This window comes from Thamnophis elegans, chromosome 15 (assembly GCF_009769535.1).
Source record: "Thamnophis elegans isolate rThaEle1 chromosome 15, rThaEle1.pri, whole genome shotgun sequence".
NCBI classification, from domain to species: Eukaryota; Metazoa; Chordata; class Lepidosauria; order Squamata; family Colubridae; genus Thamnophis; species Thamnophis elegans.
In genome coordinates this window covers 28,578,599-28,594,929 of record NC_045555.1, presented here as the reverse complement: position 1 = coordinate 28,594,929, position 16,331 = coordinate 28,578,599, and the positions used below count along the sequence as shown (strand labels likewise).

Here is a 16,331-nt window from a genome sequence, read left to right as displayed (position 1 = left end):
TCTGCTAGGAGAATTGTCGATGAGCCTCAGAAATCACCCACATGGTACCTCAAGCTGTTGCTAGATATGCAAAAGAGAAAGGAAATATTTATTGTTAAGATATTTAATTGAATAGCTGAAATAGTGAAGTGTGTAATGAGTCAGAACATACAGTTATAGCTGATTGATTGGTGAGAGCTAACTCTTGCATGAGGCAATCTAAGCTGTGATTGGTTGCTGTGCTTATAAAGGGGGAGTTTCCATGTTTCCTGTCTTTTTACCCCATGAGGTTCCTGCAGTGTTGATTTACCTGTCGATGCTCCTGTTTGCGATACTCTTATTTACTCTAAATATGTTTATTTACATAAAACAACAAGTGCGTGTCGGCATGTCTGACTTCTTTTGCTCACTGGCTGCATAATTTCCTGCCATTTATCCTGTGTTGCTTGACTTGAATAAATTCTTTGTGCTTTCTTGAAACTCTTGGTGGCAAGTCAGGAAATATCATTAATTTTCTCCAGCAATGTCCTGGGTTGTTGCTTTGATGTATAGTTGCACAATGTGATTATGTCTGGATCTTTAAAAAAAACCTACCACATGACAAGGTGTTTAAGCTTTATGTAAACTCCAACAGTTGTGTCAACAAAATCACCATACTCCTGTTGAAACGTCTCTTGAAAACATTTCTCCTTGGCAGCTGCCAGCGAGTCTGGGTGCATTCTCAAGGAAAGAGAAGTTCAACACACTGTATCTTTTTCTGACATGCTTGACCTTGGATCTCATCCAGGCTCTCTTGGCAGGCAGTCAATTCAGTCAACAGCTGTCCTCCTGCTCAGTAAAGGCTGGGTTATCTTGCATTTGGTGTGGTTGAATCACCACTCCCGTCTGGTTGTCATTGTTCCCTATTATGAATCTGCTTTGCAACTGCCTTGTTCAAACTCCTTCTTCGCTGATAACAACATTGTCATATGAAGAGTCATAAGCCACCCTTTCACCCGCCTTAATTATTTCTAAGTGGGGTGGAGTGTTCAGTCCAACAACTCTATCTGCAGACTGAAATGGCATGTCCCAAATATAAGCTTACTAGATAATGTTAGTCCCAGTCTGGTCCATGTAACTTGTAGGGTTATTTTCTTCTACTGTTGAGTGTACTTTGGCTCTTAAACATTCCCTGGTATTTGTGTGGGTTCTGTAATAAATTCGCCTTCCATAACTTGATGTTTCCCAAATGTTTGGGATACTACTTTCAGAAGTAGGAATTTTAGACCTATAGTCTAGCACTGCATCAGGTTGGAGAACATTGTGGAAGATTAAGTTTCTACAGGTGAGTCACTGGAAATTATACTCAGCAGCGTTTCCCCGTCAACTTTTCTGTGGTCAGGCTAAGGCAAAGATATTGCTCCAACAAAGACTAAAATTAATTATAAATCAAAACCCTTAATTTCACTTCATTCTTCTTGACCAGTTCAGTAATGTTTAACTGTTCAGTATCTCAAAAGTCATGGAAAATAAAGATAAGTAAGTAAAATCACAGTTCGTCAATTTTTAGAACATTCATATGTACCTTAGAAAATATATTTGATAAGTCACAGCAAATATTAAAAGCAAAATAATGCTTAAAGCTACTTGAGGAATGCTTTTTTTCCATATCCCTGATAAGTGGGAAAAAATGTGATTATACGCCACCAATAAAACAGAAATTTCTCAACTCTGCAATTATATCTGTTACTTAATTTTGAAATTGATTGTCGGTGTAGGAAAATAAATTGTAACAGTAAAAGGTTCAGATACCCATCAAAAATTTCCAAAAGTATTTCTGTTTAAGAAAATTTTAACATTAGTGTATTGCACAATACAGTAGATTGGATTTCCCCCTGATCTTAAATAGATGTGAATCTTTGTTGATTTCTTTCTGCTGTTTCAAAAGTCTAGTGGTGAACCCTCCCGATTTTATATTTGCGTATTAATTTTCATTGACCCAAATTCGGAGCATTGCAACCTTGTTGCCAAAATACTTGACTTGGGCCAGGAAAAGCTCTTGGGGGGCTCTTGGTGGGAAGGGGCCTCTAGATCACTCAGAGGCAGATTGGATTATTTTTTGAATCACCAGTTTGGGGTTTACTCAGAATCTTGTGCTAATGAAGACTCTTGATTTGTTTTCTCTGGTAATATGCAGCTGTTTTGTTTTGTAACTTTCTAGCTTTGCCTTTTGATTTTGCCTTGGAGGCATGTTCCTGAGGACTGGTATAAACATGATTGAAACTTCAAGCGTCAAGCAGCTTGCAGGCTGAGACTTCTGCTGTCCAGCCAGTAACCTGTACTTGGTCCTGTTTTCTCTTCTCTAAGCAAGCTTGTGTTTATGGAAAACTGAAGGAAGGGATGGGCCTGCCTGGTTTATGAACTGGGTGAGGTTTATAAGTCAGCCTCAACAAGAGGCAGCTCCCATCCTGGTCTTCAAAGGGTCAAAGAGGCAGCTAGCCAAATGAGAAGCTTGTCTGAGGTGGTAACCTCAGTTTTGATTTTCTTGCAGCCCCCAGTAGATGGATATTGACATGGACTACGAAAGACCAAATGTTGAAACCATCAAATGCGTGGTTGTCGGGGATAACGCAGTAGGCAAAACTCGCCTGATCTGTGCAAGAGCCTGTAACACCACCCTGAACCAGTACCAGCTGCTGTCAACACATGTCCCAACAGTCTGGGCAATTGATCAGTATCGTGTCTGCCAAGAGGTAGGTGTGGCTTTGGCATGGAAAGACGTTTAATTCTAAGCCCCTGTCTAGAAGGAATGATGGAGAGAGTGGGCTGGAGGGAATGAATTCCAGAGAGGGGAGTACAGTAGATTAGTGCAGGCCAGAGGAGGGCTCTTCTGTATTTAGAGAATATATGTGGAAATATTGCAAGTATTTACCTTCTGCCTTTGCATGCTTATGTCATTGCTACCTGGTGAAAGGTGCATCATATCCTTGCATACCTGCACTATTGAAGATTCAGATTTTCTGGCCAATGTATCCTCCCTTTTCCATCTTTTTAGCTGCCCACCTTTGCAGTTAACTGTCCAGAGAAATTCCCCTCAAATTGTTGCAAAAATAGCTGGTAAAGAAGGCATTCCACTTGTGTGATTTAAAAATGTGTAGGGTTACATTTTCTGTGCAGCTGTTACAGTGCAGCAATTCTACCCCAGCTGATTTTCGTAACCATTGGTCTTCTTCATAAACCCCCTGCTAGGTCTTAAATCTGCCAGGCTCCATCCTACTCTTTGCAACCGCATCTTACCTTCATGTCAGACTTTAATGATGCATTTTTCTTTTGTGTCCCACCAGGATATATTAAAATGTTGCATAATTATTGTTCATTTCACTAATCATTTGTTGTACTAATTTCATCGGAGCCTTATTTAGATTGTCTAAGCATAAATCTTTTGTTAAGAAATTGTGTTATGTACAAATACATGAAATCTGTCAGCTTAGCCCCAGATTAAACTGTGGTCAGCCCCTGCTGACCACAGTTTAGATTACATCCAAAAGCCAAGGTTTAATTCTGCACGTCTGCTCCCTTTAAGCTTTATAAATTCTTCTGCATAGCACAGTAACCTCTAGAGCAGGGTGTCAAACTCACGTCCTCACAGCCACATCACGTGACGTATTGGGACTTTTCCCCCTCTTCACTAAACTGGGCATGGCTGCAGCCAGTGCATGATGTATCCAGCCCATGGGCCGGGAGTTTCACAGCCCTGCTCTAGAGGAAGGCTAATGGCCAAGCGTTCAAGTATTATACCAGACTATAATTAGCACAATATTTACTTCAAATCATACTTGCTGGGTTTTGGCAGCTATCACAAATAATGATTTCTAGCTTTGGGCTCCTGTCCAATCAAAATTTGGTGAGTTATCTGAATTGAACACCTGATGGTCTCCAACCAGAAGTTGGCATCTTCTACCATCCCTGACTATAACTTTGCCCCAATTTTTTGGGGAATTAAGTCCCTGCTATCTGCTCAGGTTCCTCACCTCTCACCCCCTCCCTCCACCTCCCCTGGATGTCTGTCTGCTTTCACAAAGCTTTATCTTACAGACATCTTTCTCTGTTCCAGGTTCTTGAACGCTCTCGTGATGTAGTTGATGAAGTGAGTGTTTCTCTCAGGCTCTGGGACACATTTGGAGACCATCACAAAGACCGACGTTTTGCTTATGGAAGGTCAGTCTAAGTTAAATGTCCCTTTTGTGGCAAGCAAGCTAACAGGAGAATAAGTACATCTTTAATGGGTTAACATTTGGAGCCTTTATTAATCTGTACGAAAGACTATATATTTCATAGAACATCCACAAAGAATGTGATGAAGAAACAGCACCCAAAATGAATAATTAAAATTAACTATTACATAATTAAATTAATGACTACATTTACTATTTTTATTTGCTCAGCTGTTCATAGAGAAGAGTTACTGCTGAGCTGGGAGAGTTTTGAAGACTGCAATCTTCAATATTTTTCAAGACTGCAGAGGGTGAAACTTTGCCTATCATTTTCAGAAAAATGAGATCAGACTAATGAGGAAGGTGCAGCTTGGTTATTAATTCCATGTTGGTAGAAGTGGAGACTATTTGATCATTCTAAATTCATTAGATGATGCAGTCTTTTTAGGACCAGAAGTCAACGCTAGCTTAAAATTCCTGCAAACCATTTGAGATTCATTGAAACTCCTTCAGACTTTCTTTCCATTTTGGTTACTTTTTAATTTAAAAGTTACTAAAAAGAACAGACTTCGTGGATGAGTATGAAACACCTTTGTGCCATAATTGCATGCATGTCAAATACATTAATATCAATCCTGGCAGCAGAAATCGAGATACAGAAATTCTTTTTGCACAGGTCTCAAAAGTGATTTGTTATATGCCACACAAGAGGATGAAGCACAAAGGCTGATCAGATCAGCCTCATAGGCCTTTGTGCCCAAGCAGATGTTCCGGCTGCTGAAGCTTCATTGACATCAATACTTTTGATTTAAAATTGATTACATTGTTCTAGATGGTGCTATAATCTGCAGAAGGTTAAACAGTGTCCTTGGACTTCAACTTCCATAATTCCCAAGCAATAGGCCTGATTGCTGTGCCAGTGGGGAGTTGGAAGTCCGACACATCTGTACAGCATCAGGTTGAGAATCGAGTAGGAGGGGAAATTGGGAACATTTGTGGATTTCCTTCCAGAAGCAACTGAAACCCATTGAGTTCAGAGTGTGCATCACCTCCCTCATCAGTAACACATTTCCGGCTTCCTATTTCAAGAGTTGTTTTGGGAGAAGCCCCAAAATGAGATGCCTCTGCAAGGAATTCTCTGGGGCAGGGGTCTCCAACCTTGGCAACTTCAAGCCTGGTGGACCTCAACTCCCAGAATTCCCCAGGGGAATTTAAAAATGTGTAGGGTTGCATTTTCTATGCAGCAATTCAACCCCAGCTGATTTTTGTAACTATTGGTCTTCTTCATAAACTCCCTGCTGGGTCTTAAATCTGCCAGCCTCCATCCTACTCATTGCAACCACACCTTACCTTCATGTCAACTTTAATGATGTATTTTTCTTTTATGTCCCAGGGGAATTCTGGGAGTTGAAGTCCTCCAGACTTAAAGTTGCCAAGGTTGGAGACCTCTGCTCTAGAGTGATGCCACAGTCCTTGAGAACCCTACAACCAGAGCAGAACACAAAAGGGATGGGGGACTTCTTGGTGCAGGGAGAGGTGGCCTCCAGCTGCTTCCAGCTGATCCCTTGGTATCTCCTGGAGAACAGGAAGAGTAGCTGAAGTCATAAAAGACTTGAAGGATTTTGGTGGAACAGACGGACTCAGGAATGTTGACCATTGGCTTCTCTTGCTGACTTCATAGTACCTTCTGGGGAATAAGTCATTTAACAGCCAGGTTCAACAGCCTTGGTTAACAAATACAGTTAAATATTTAAATAACATTTACATGCCTTTTCTAAAAATTGTAAAATAAATGGCAGGGGCATTGCCCCTTTGCCAGATATCTGCATACTTAAAATTCAGTGCTTATTGATTTTGTAGGGTTATTTGAATCCTTGCTTCTCCTTCTGGAGGCGCCTTCTGATACACAATGAAACATGTTATCCCTAAGCAGTTGGGCTGAGATATGAGGACAGAGCAAGGAGCGTCCGAGGAAGGAGCATCCGAGCAGTTGGGAGAGGACTTATTTCCATCTCCTTGTGATGTCTCTGCACGAGATCCTTGGGGATAATTACTTGAGTAGAACTGCTGAACTCTTCAACTCTCAGCTTATTGAAATCTGGATTATTTTAGGGTCAGAAGAATTGATTCAAAGCGACTTCATGCTACAAACCAGCAAAGCACCTGTCAATCTTGGGAGAGATGTACTTATAAAAAGCAGCCCTCTCCTCTTATCTTTCCAGCACTTTGTCTCCCTGCAGGCACCACCATTAAGCCAGGGCACCATCATCCACTGGCCAACTCACTACTTTTCTTCCAAACAAGCTTTGTCCTGTCCTCTCTTTAGCTCCTGCCAATCTCCCTCTCCGTCTCACACCCCTTTGTGCCTCCTCTGGAAGGCCAGTGCTAGCCAAAAGCCACAAATGCCATTGCCCAAAAGCCATTTCAGTTTGGAACCATGCAGAGAACACAGCACCCCACTCTTTCTGTAGGTGAACAAGTATCTCAAACATACCTCTTTCTGGTTGGGCGTGCACAGTTTTTGGATCCTGTGTGGTTCAAGCCAGAGGTAGTTGGTGACTAGCAAGAATGTTGCTTTTAGGGAGTGGCTGATGACCCATCCAAAGTCAGATATGATACTCCTGGGCTCAGATTTCAGGGGACAATGAGGACACTATTGTATGGTGGTTTTTGAGGACCATCAGCGAACATTTCAAAACAAAGGCATGCCATTTGTTGCACAGCAATTTGTGCATTGAGAGGAGGACCAAATCACATTCTTTTCCCAATTCCCTTTTCTCAGTTCAGGAAGGGAAGGAGGGACTCTAAAATATATTCCTAATGCACAAAGAAGAAAAATGATGCTTTGTAAATACTCATCTCCATAAAGACACCTGAAGAGAGAGACATGATTGGCTGCAGCTTCCGACTGGGGGTATACAATTTAATTCCCTATGTCATACTTTGGGTTGGAAGGGGGGATAAGATTTATTAATTTCCCTCCCTGTGAACCATGAACCTTAAACCTTGGTGTGCTGGATTTTCCTCCAGAAATTGTCTAGAATCATTATTCAAAGATTCTCCTTGGTTTATCTCAGGACCTGTTTGATGCTTGCAGGTATTAACTGCCTGGCCCAACGTCCCCTTGCAAATTAGTCTTTAACCCACCATCAGGCGATGGGGGAGCTGACCTGCTTGCTGCAGCATTGAGCCTTTATTCTGCCCCCACTTTACCCTGATATGCCACTTGGGAGTTGGATAAGAGAGGTCTTTGGTTGTTGTGGAGGAACATAGAATTGCGACAATGTTTATGCACTTCAGCATCACAATCCTGGTGTACTTCTAAATATACCAAGTCTTGATTATTCCCTCCTTCCACCCATTTTTGAACAAAGCGATTGAGATATAAACTTTATTTAAAACAAATACTGTTTTGTTTTGCAGATCCGACGTTGTGGTGCTGTGCTTTTCCATTGCTAATCCTAACTCCCTGAATCATGTGAAGACAATGTGGTGTCAAGAGATCAAGCACTTTTGTCCTCGCACCCCTGTGATTCTGGTGGGCTGCCAACTGGACCTTCGCTATGCTGATCTGGAAGCTGTCAATCGAGCCAGGAGGCCTTTGGCAAGGTAGAGTTGAATGCAGATAAAACTTTGTTCCCCCGTGGCAAAACAACGCTGGACCTTTGCAGAAAGGGCAATGTCTTGGCTCCCAAAGAAGCATTTGAAATGGCCTTAATGTGCCCAAGTTCCTTAGTTTATAATACAATACATAAAGGTAAAAATAAAATGACTACCAAGTGAATTAACAATTCCATATCTGGAGAAAGGGTCTCTCAGATAAGCAAGAAGCCTTCTCAGATGTTTGAGGACTTTGGGCATCAACACGTGTGGTCTTCATGGTGCATCCAGAAAGAGAAAGCATGAAGGCCAAAGGATCCCAAGAATGAGCCCTTGAATAGGTGGGGCCCACTAGTGCTTTCCAGTGAGACTGACCAGAGACTGACCTCTTTTTTCATTTTATTTGCAGGCCTATCAAGAGAGGAGACATCCTGCCACCAGAAAGAGGCAGGGAAGTTGCTAAAGAACTTGGAATACCCTATTATGAAACCAGCGTCTTTGATCAGTTTGGCATCAAGGATGTCTTTGATAATGCAATCCGAGCAGCCCTGATTTCCAGGAGACATTTGCAATTCTGGAAATCCCATTTGAAGAAAGTCCAGAAGCCTTTGCTCCAAGCTCCATTTCTACCTCCAAAGGCTCCTCCCCCTATTATAAAGATCCCAGAGTGTCCCATCCTCAAGATCAATGACGTGGGATACTTACTGGACAATCCCTTGTGTGCAGACGTGGTCTTTATTCTTCAGGAACACACTCAAATTTTTGCTCACAAGATCTACTTAGCTACCTCTTCATCCAAGTTTTATGACCTTTTCTCAATGGAATGTGAAGAAACGCCAGACTTGACGGAAAGCTTTTGTAGTGAAGGTAGTAATCTCCCAACCAGAACCTCTAGCCTTGAAGTTGTTGACCAGGGAGCGGAAGGGACAGCTGCACCGTCTTCTGCTTCGACTGAGGGCCTCCAGGTAGAGCCTGAAGCAGGAGAAGCCACCTGCCCAAAAGGTTCAACTCTCTGGGGCAAAGGTTTCATTAGCCTACATCAAGAAATGCAGATTAATCCTGTTTCAAAGAGGGTCTGTGCAGTGATGGTTGTCAAGATGGAGGCCTCCATCCAAACGGGACCTTTTAAAACCGTCCTGCAGTTTTTATACACAGGGCATCTGGATGAAAATGAAAGGGACCTCACCCAGGTAGCTCAGATTGCGGAGATCCTGGAAGTGTTTGACTTGAGGATGATGGTAGAAAACATCACCAACAAGGAAGCCTTCATGAACCAGGAAATCACAAAGGCTTTCCATGTCCGGAAGGCCAACAGGATAAAAGAATGCCTTTGTAAGGAGACATTTTCTGGTGAGTCTACATGGAAATATCCCTCTGCCTTGCATTTGTTCCAAAGCTAATAAGAACACCTGGGATGGTTGTGTGCAAACCAAGATCCAATTGGGACATTCTGAAGTGTCCAGGAAGGGAAGCTTAGTGCCCACAGACAATAATTGTGCCCTGCGACAGGTAATTCCATATTCCTAGATGTTAATACAATACATCTTTATGCAAAAGGGCACATCTGCCCCTCCACCCAATCATTTTTGAAGCCTGGAGAGGGTTATCCTCCAGTTGTAGAATGGGGGGAAAGATGTAGATGCTGTTGAAAGAGAGATCCAAGTGGGGGTTCTCCTCTTCTGCTTGGAAGACAGCCTGACCCAGTTGAAGCATTGGGAAAAAGTCAGAATTTGCAGGGAGATGGGCAGAAATAGGAGGCCACTTCCTGCTTTCCTTCCATGCTGGCCCTGTTGGCCCAGGAGATGTGGATGCTTTTGACACTCAACTCCACAAGACATCTTGGGGTCCTAGTGAATTTTAGCTCCTTTGGTGATAACTGGAAGGGGTTCCCTTTCTTTTCTGTCCAGTTTCTTCTTCTCTTGCTTCATCTTCATCCAGTTTTGCTTTCCCTCTCTCTTTTATTCTTCCACCACCAGAATTTCAATTCAGGTGGGTTTTTTTGGGTGTGGGGGGAGGGATGCAAGCATTTTCCTCCAACCATTTACATCGGCTGTTTGTACATCAGTGTAACTCTCTGGTCCTTAGCTTTCAGTACATGGGAAATGACAATTCATCGTACAATTATCTCTAGCAGTAGTTCTTCAGACAGAAGACCTTCCCAGCTCTTCTGGGCTAGATCTGATTCTCTCTGCTGTGGCACAGCTGCTCAACTGCCTTTCTCGTCAACTAACTCTGTGACTTGGAGCTGTTTAAGTGGAGTACAGTGTATGAGTGTAATTTGGAAGATAATTAAATGACAGGTATTTTGGCCTACAGAAGAGCTGGGTTATTAAAGTTCCACTAGGTGGCAGCCAGAGAATGTGGAAAATACAAGGTACATGTGCCATCTAGTGGCCATATGGAGTTTTGCAACGAAGCTTAAGAAGCTCTAAGTTAGAACCCGCAGTTGGGGAACTTGGACTGGGACTGGGGAGACCAGGATCAAGTCCATGAAGGTCTCCTGGGTGATTTGGGGCCAGCCACCCTCCATTCAACCTACTTCACAGGGTTATTGGAGACAGGAACAAAGGGAGATTACAATCTAAGTCACCTCAAGACAGAATATAAATATTATTATTAGCAATACTACTAGCAATGTGTTGTGGCATTTACATGTCGTATGAAACTGATAAACCTGACCCATTTTAATTTTTGCCAGTGACACTCTTGATAACCTCAGCAAGAAGGAACCCCTGGCATGGTTCCTCTGATGGAAGCTCAGAGTTTAATTGTTCTGTTGCTCATTTAACCATTAATGTTTGTCCTTCAATGAAGGACCTTCATAGCAGGTCACGTGTGCTGTCTTCCATGTTCTTTCTGATTCTCACATTTGGCTCTAAGCAGAAGTAGTCACAGGTTGTTATTGTATTTCTTTGATTCCTTAACAGATGTGACATTTGTGTTGGAAGATGGAAAGATAAATGCTCATAAACCGCTTCTAATCTGTAGCTGTGAATGGATGTCTGCCATGTTTGGAGGATCCTTTGTGGAGAGCTCAAACAGTGAGGTATGTGTCCTCTTTGGCCTGGCTTTGCTCTGGAGAAGGAACTTGCTTTGGGTTGCAGGACTCCTTGGAGGGTGTGGGAATCCCTTGGTGATGTCTCTTTGGGGACCACTCTTCTCCAGTCCGTCTTCTGCACTAGTTCACAGATGATAGCTGTCTCCTGACTGTCGGGAGTTGGTGGGATGGGGAGGTTGCAGGTAGAAAAGCTGGTCTCCATCCCCCATTAGATCTCAGCCACACGAGATGAACCAGGTGGACCTCATCTTCATTCAATTCTGCCTAATTTGTAGGGCTTCAAAACGCCATGTGAAATGGGCACAGCCTTAAGTGTGAAATGTTATAAAAGCCAGTGGGTCACCAGGCTATCCAAGAGAACAATTTCCAATTCCTACCTTGACATGAAACATTGGGGTGGAACACTGAAAGACGAGGAATAGATGGAAAGAAGCTACAATTCTTATTTCTGGTGATACAGTATTGATGATCTCAAAGAACAGTGATAGCAGCTTTGATTACTTTTTTAGCACTGTCTGAAATGATCTTCTCATTATTCCTCATATTTAAACAGCTTTCTTTGCTTTTCACTTGATTTTCAAGGGGACTCTCCTGCCCATCAAGAGAAAATCATGTGGATCAGCAATTCTCTCTCTCTCTCTCTCTCTCTCTCTCTCTCTCTCTCTCTCTCTCTCTCTCTCTCTCTCTCTCTCTCTCTCTCTCTCTCACACACACACACACACACACACACACACACACACACACAGGGTGGTGGGGGGGGAGAGAGAGACATTATACACTTAATATTCTGGAAGCTGTATCTACTAAAAAAAATTCTCATTACTTTTGAAACAGCAGTAAGCATAATTCCCTCCCTGGAGGCACCCCCACCAGGTGGTTCATTAAAAATACATACCTTGATTCAGTAAGCTGTGCTCTACAAGAAGAAATTATATATAGATAGATAGATAGATTTATATATACATATACACAATCTGGTTCCTAATTTTAACCACTAATAACATGCATTCTTCTTGGTAATCTTAAATATTAATTGCATAGCCCTATTTTTTTCATAGCATATGAAGCTCTGGGTGCCCATCATCTTTCACTGCCTTGTTCAGGGAGAATGATGGGAATGGAAGGAGCAGAGCCTGTTTCAAGATGTGGGTAGCATGTAAAGTCTGAGGCAGTTCCACATAAATATAATGAGCCCCTTCTAATTTATTTATTGTTCTGAAATTCTGCAGGAAGAACAGGTTATTTGCAGCAATAAGTCAGGCATTTGTGCTCAGTCTCTGTAACAGCCAGCCAAAAAAAGGTGGGGGGAGAGCGGGAGAAATCTCTCCTAAATCATTGCTGAGATGGTGGGTCTTTACCCTCCTCTAGTGGCAACTTTACATGTTCTCCCTGGCTTTGTGTGTTTTATAAAGCGGTTGTCATGGATACTTGTGCCTAGTAGAATGTTCTTTGAGAAGTTGCATGGGTAATGCAAGAACTTTGTGCGGGTGGTGGTGGTGCGGGTGGTGGTGGTGGTGGTGGTGGTGGTGGTGGTGGTGGTGGTCATCTCCACCAGAGGAGAAACCCTGGAGGAGGAGAAGTTGGCCTCAAAGCACATGTAACTCAGGGGCTTTGTGATCGCTTCTCATCCAAGATCTGAGCCTGCTCTGTTTTCCCACAATCAGCCGTGGACCATTTGTTGTGATGAGGACATATGGTTCTTCTTCTGCAGGAGAAGATCTAGTTGTCTCAACAGAACAGAAGCAATGAACTATGGGACATTGAAGAACAAGTCCAGTCTTGATGATCTGAATTGACCTTTGCCAATACTTCCTCCTTGTTGGACTGTCTTTCTGGGTTTAATTTAGGAGGGAAGATGGGCAGCAAGCATGGGAAATCTTGAAAACCTGATGCACTGATGTGTTTTGAGGGAGCTTCTGCTCTTGCTTCACTCTGTTCTCCTCTATCCCCCAGTGTAAGCACTGATTCTTAGGAGAACATGACTTTGAAAGTGAAAAGAACATTGCAGAATTATCGAAAGCAGTTGTCCTAGGAAAGGTAATACTGAGAAGGGCTGAAAAATAATCAGCATCCCAGAAAGCATCTCTGAATTATTTTTAGCTCTGTGGTGTTTATATTAAGGGCAGAAAATTGCTAATGCAGAGCCACAAAATGAAGAGTCCTTGACCTTGGGTGTGCACACTGGGCCTATGTATTCTTCATCATTATCCAGCTTAGTCCCCTTTCTTGCAGTCCAGTTGGCCCAGATCCCTAATGTGTAAATACAGTATATGGGATGTGTTCCTGTGCACACATGACAAACAAAGGAAGGCTCTTTTCATTGTTGATTTTGGGGACTTTGCAATTGCCTCTCACTCACGATCTGAGCCTGCTCTGTTTTTCCACAATCAGCCATACTTGTGCTTCTGGTCCACAATCATCTTATGTTTCTGTTTGCAGAAATCAGCAGTGGGGTGGTTCAGCTGTGCCACTCGGACACCTCTATGGGCACTTCTCAAGAGCTCCAGTGTTTTATTTAAATTGCTGTAGTGTCAGTGGATGAGAACTTAGGGAGCTAAGAGGGTCCAGGGTTCCACTTTTCCAAGGCACAAATGACATATTGGCAGGGGGCTTCCATGCTGAAGGGAACTCATGGGTGACTTGCCCATCTTTACAATGATTTTGTTGTCCTTCCTGAAGCTGCAGCTGAAGCTTTCTAATAAACTGTATTGTTAGTGATGGAAGTCAGAGCACTGATGCTCATAGTTTAGCCATCAAGTTGGGGGAATTGGGAAGGTCAGTTGGAAGTGAGTCATAAATTGAGCTCCGAGCCAGCCAAATCTCACAAAAATGAGAAGAAGGCATAGGAATGCAAGCCACCAAGGATAGCAGTTTAGGGTTTAGCAAAACCCAATTATCAAGAGAGTTTTGTTGCCCAGCTACCTCCTGTGATGGATTTTCTTCTTCCGTGAAACCTCAAGCTCCACCACTTGCTTTCAAATGTTGCTTCCTTTACTGTTAAAGAGCTGCAGGAAGGCCACCTCTTTCCAAAGAGATGGCCTTCAGATTGCTCAGCTGATGTGTTTTGATGAGATGACTTATCTGAGCTTTAGGCAAAGCTGAGAGCATTTGGGATAGAATGACCAGGCATCTGAGGCAGATGTCCAAAGTTCTTTCTTCTCCTTCTCCTCTGAGACCTGGTTCATTACGTGTTTCAGCCAAGGTTTGCCCCTAGCACAGCCGTTTTGTTTTGGCATCATGAGAGTTTATCAGATTTTGAAATGTATCTATCAGCTCCCCCTAGGCTGGGTGCTTTAGTGTAGAGCTTTTCATAGGCATCCTTCATCTATTCTGCCTATAGAAGCTCAGCCTCCTTGAAGTTCAGGTCAACTCTGCCTGTTGCATGGAAATAACTGTGTTGTTTTCTTAGCAATCATATAGAAGAGGGGTGTCATCACAATGCCACCACATGAGGTATCAGGATTCCCCCCCCCCTCTCGCTAAACTGGGTGTGGCCGTGGCCAGTGCCTGATGCATCTGGCCTGTGGCCCATGAGTTTGAAAGCCCTGATATTGAACATAGAATAACAGAGTTGGAAGGGACCATGGAGGACTTATAGTCCAACACCCTGATCGAGCAGGAGATCCTGTACCATTTCAGATAAATGATTGTCTAGTAATCTCTTTTTGAAAGCCTCCAATGATGGAGGACTCAAAATGTCTGAAGGCAAGCTGCACCATTGGTTGATTGCCCTCATCATTAGGACATTTCTCTTTGGTTCTAGGTTGCTTCTCTCCTTGGTTAGTTTCCATCCATTGTTTCTAGCCTTGCCTTCCCTTTTGGTGTTTTGGAAAATAGTTTGACTCTCTCGCCTTTGTAGGAGCTGCCCAGATATTGGAACACGGCTTTCATGTCACCCCTAATCCTTCTTTTCATTTGACTAAAGGTAAAAGTAAAGGGTCTCCTTGCACATATGTGCTAGTCGTTCCCGACTCTAGGGGGCGGTGCTCATCTCTGTTTAAAAGCCAAAAAGCCAGCGCTGTCCAAAGACGTCTCTGTGGTCATGTGGCCGGCATGACTAAACGCCGAAAGCACCGGAGCGCTGTTACCTTCCCACCAAAGGTGGTCCCTATTTTTCTACTTGCATTTTTTACATGCTTTCGAACTGCTAGGTTGGCAGAAGTTGGGACAAGTAATGGGAGCTCACTCTGTTATGCTAGGGATTCGAACTGCCGACCTTTCTGATCGACAAGCTCAGTGTCTTAGCCACTGAGCCACCACGCCACCACATCCCTTTTGTGAAATTAATTTCACTAATTTCGTATTTTTCATATGTTTTAGCCTCCAACCCCATGTCATCTTTGTTGCTCTTCTCTCCATTCTTTCCAGAGTCTCTCAAACTCTTCTTTATATTGTGGTGGTGACCACAACTGGATGCAGTATTCCAAGTGTGGCCTTACGAAGGCTTTGTAAAGTGGTACCAGAATTTCACGTTATCTTGATTCTATCCTTCTGTTAATGTAGCCTAGGACTGCACTGGCTTTTTTGGCTGCTGCTGCACACTGTTGGCTCATATTTAAAAGAGTGTCTCCCAGATCCCTCCCACCGTTACTGGCATTAAGCCAAGTTTCATCTAGCCCAGTGATGGGCAACCTTTTTGGTGTGGTGTGTCAAAAATCGGCAAAAAATCGAGCATAACTCGCGTTGTGTGTCACTTCGACAAAAACATAATTTTGCGTAATTTATAGTTTAAACTACAAAAATGTATAATTGCAATATATAATTGTATTTAATAAACCAAAAACAAATTATTTAACATACCTGCTTAGTAACTTCTTTCATCCTCACTTTTTTCCAAGAGCTGGGAATGATTAGTTTCAAAATGTCTATTTATATTCCACGTTCTGCTTACTACCGTTTCAGTACATAGAACGCAAAATGATCTGCCATTTTTTTCTATAATGCCATACATCTCGCTCCATGTCTCTTGAAAGGGTCGGCCACTGCCACTACCACTCCCTTTACTTAACCTTTGTTTTTTATTTTTTGGGTGCTCCATCAGTGGGCCAGTGACAGCAGATAGAATTATAGATAGCCAATTAGGGGTTAACTAGCCTAACAAGCTAACACAACCTCCCCCTCACTTATCTCAGTTATTGTGGGCAATTACAAGTCCATGGCACCCCAATAGTTGCTGCTAATGGCGCTCACAGTTCCCGTTGGCACTCCGCTGTTCCCTGCTGTGGTGCGGTCGTAACTGACAGTCCCAGGAGTAAACTCTCTGTGCCGGCCTGACTGGAGAGAGGCGCGCACTGTTCCCGTGCTCCTCTCCTGCGGGTCCTCCCTCGCCGCGCTGATGACGTGTGTGCGCACGGCACGCACGCCTTACCAGCAGCCCCTGCGCTCAGAAAGGGGCGGCGGCGATACAGTAAGTGAGTGTGGGCGGGGGAGATCACACGTCCCACCCCCCCCGTTCCTCCAGCACAGATTCTTTCATCCTCGGCGGCCGTGCAGGAGCCGAG

At 43.3% G+C, this 16,331-nt stretch overlaps 1 protein-coding gene across 2 annotated transcripts in view; it reads left to right on the top strand.

Annotated features, from left to right (window-relative positions):
* Positions 1 to 16,331, top strand: part of RHOBTB1 (Rho related BTB domain containing 1) — a 31,522-nt gene that overhangs the window by 9,652 nt on the left and 5,539 nt on the right. For both annotated transcript variants that reach the window (XM_032232150.1, XM_032232149.1), the window contains exons 2-6: positions 2,510 to 2,711; positions 4,073 to 4,176; positions 7,596 to 7,781; positions 8,182 to 9,122; positions 10,700 to 10,818. In XM_032232150.1, coding sequence (XP_032088041.1) covers positions 2,520 to 2,711; positions 4,073 to 4,176; positions 7,596 to 7,781; positions 8,182 to 9,122; positions 10,700 to 10,818 — 1,542 coding nt within the window. In that variant the 5' untranslated portion in view covers positions 2,510 to 2,519. The remainder of the gene's footprint in view (positions 1 to 2,509; positions 2,712 to 4,072; positions 4,177 to 7,595; positions 7,782 to 8,181; positions 9,123 to 10,699; positions 10,819 to 16,331) is intronic.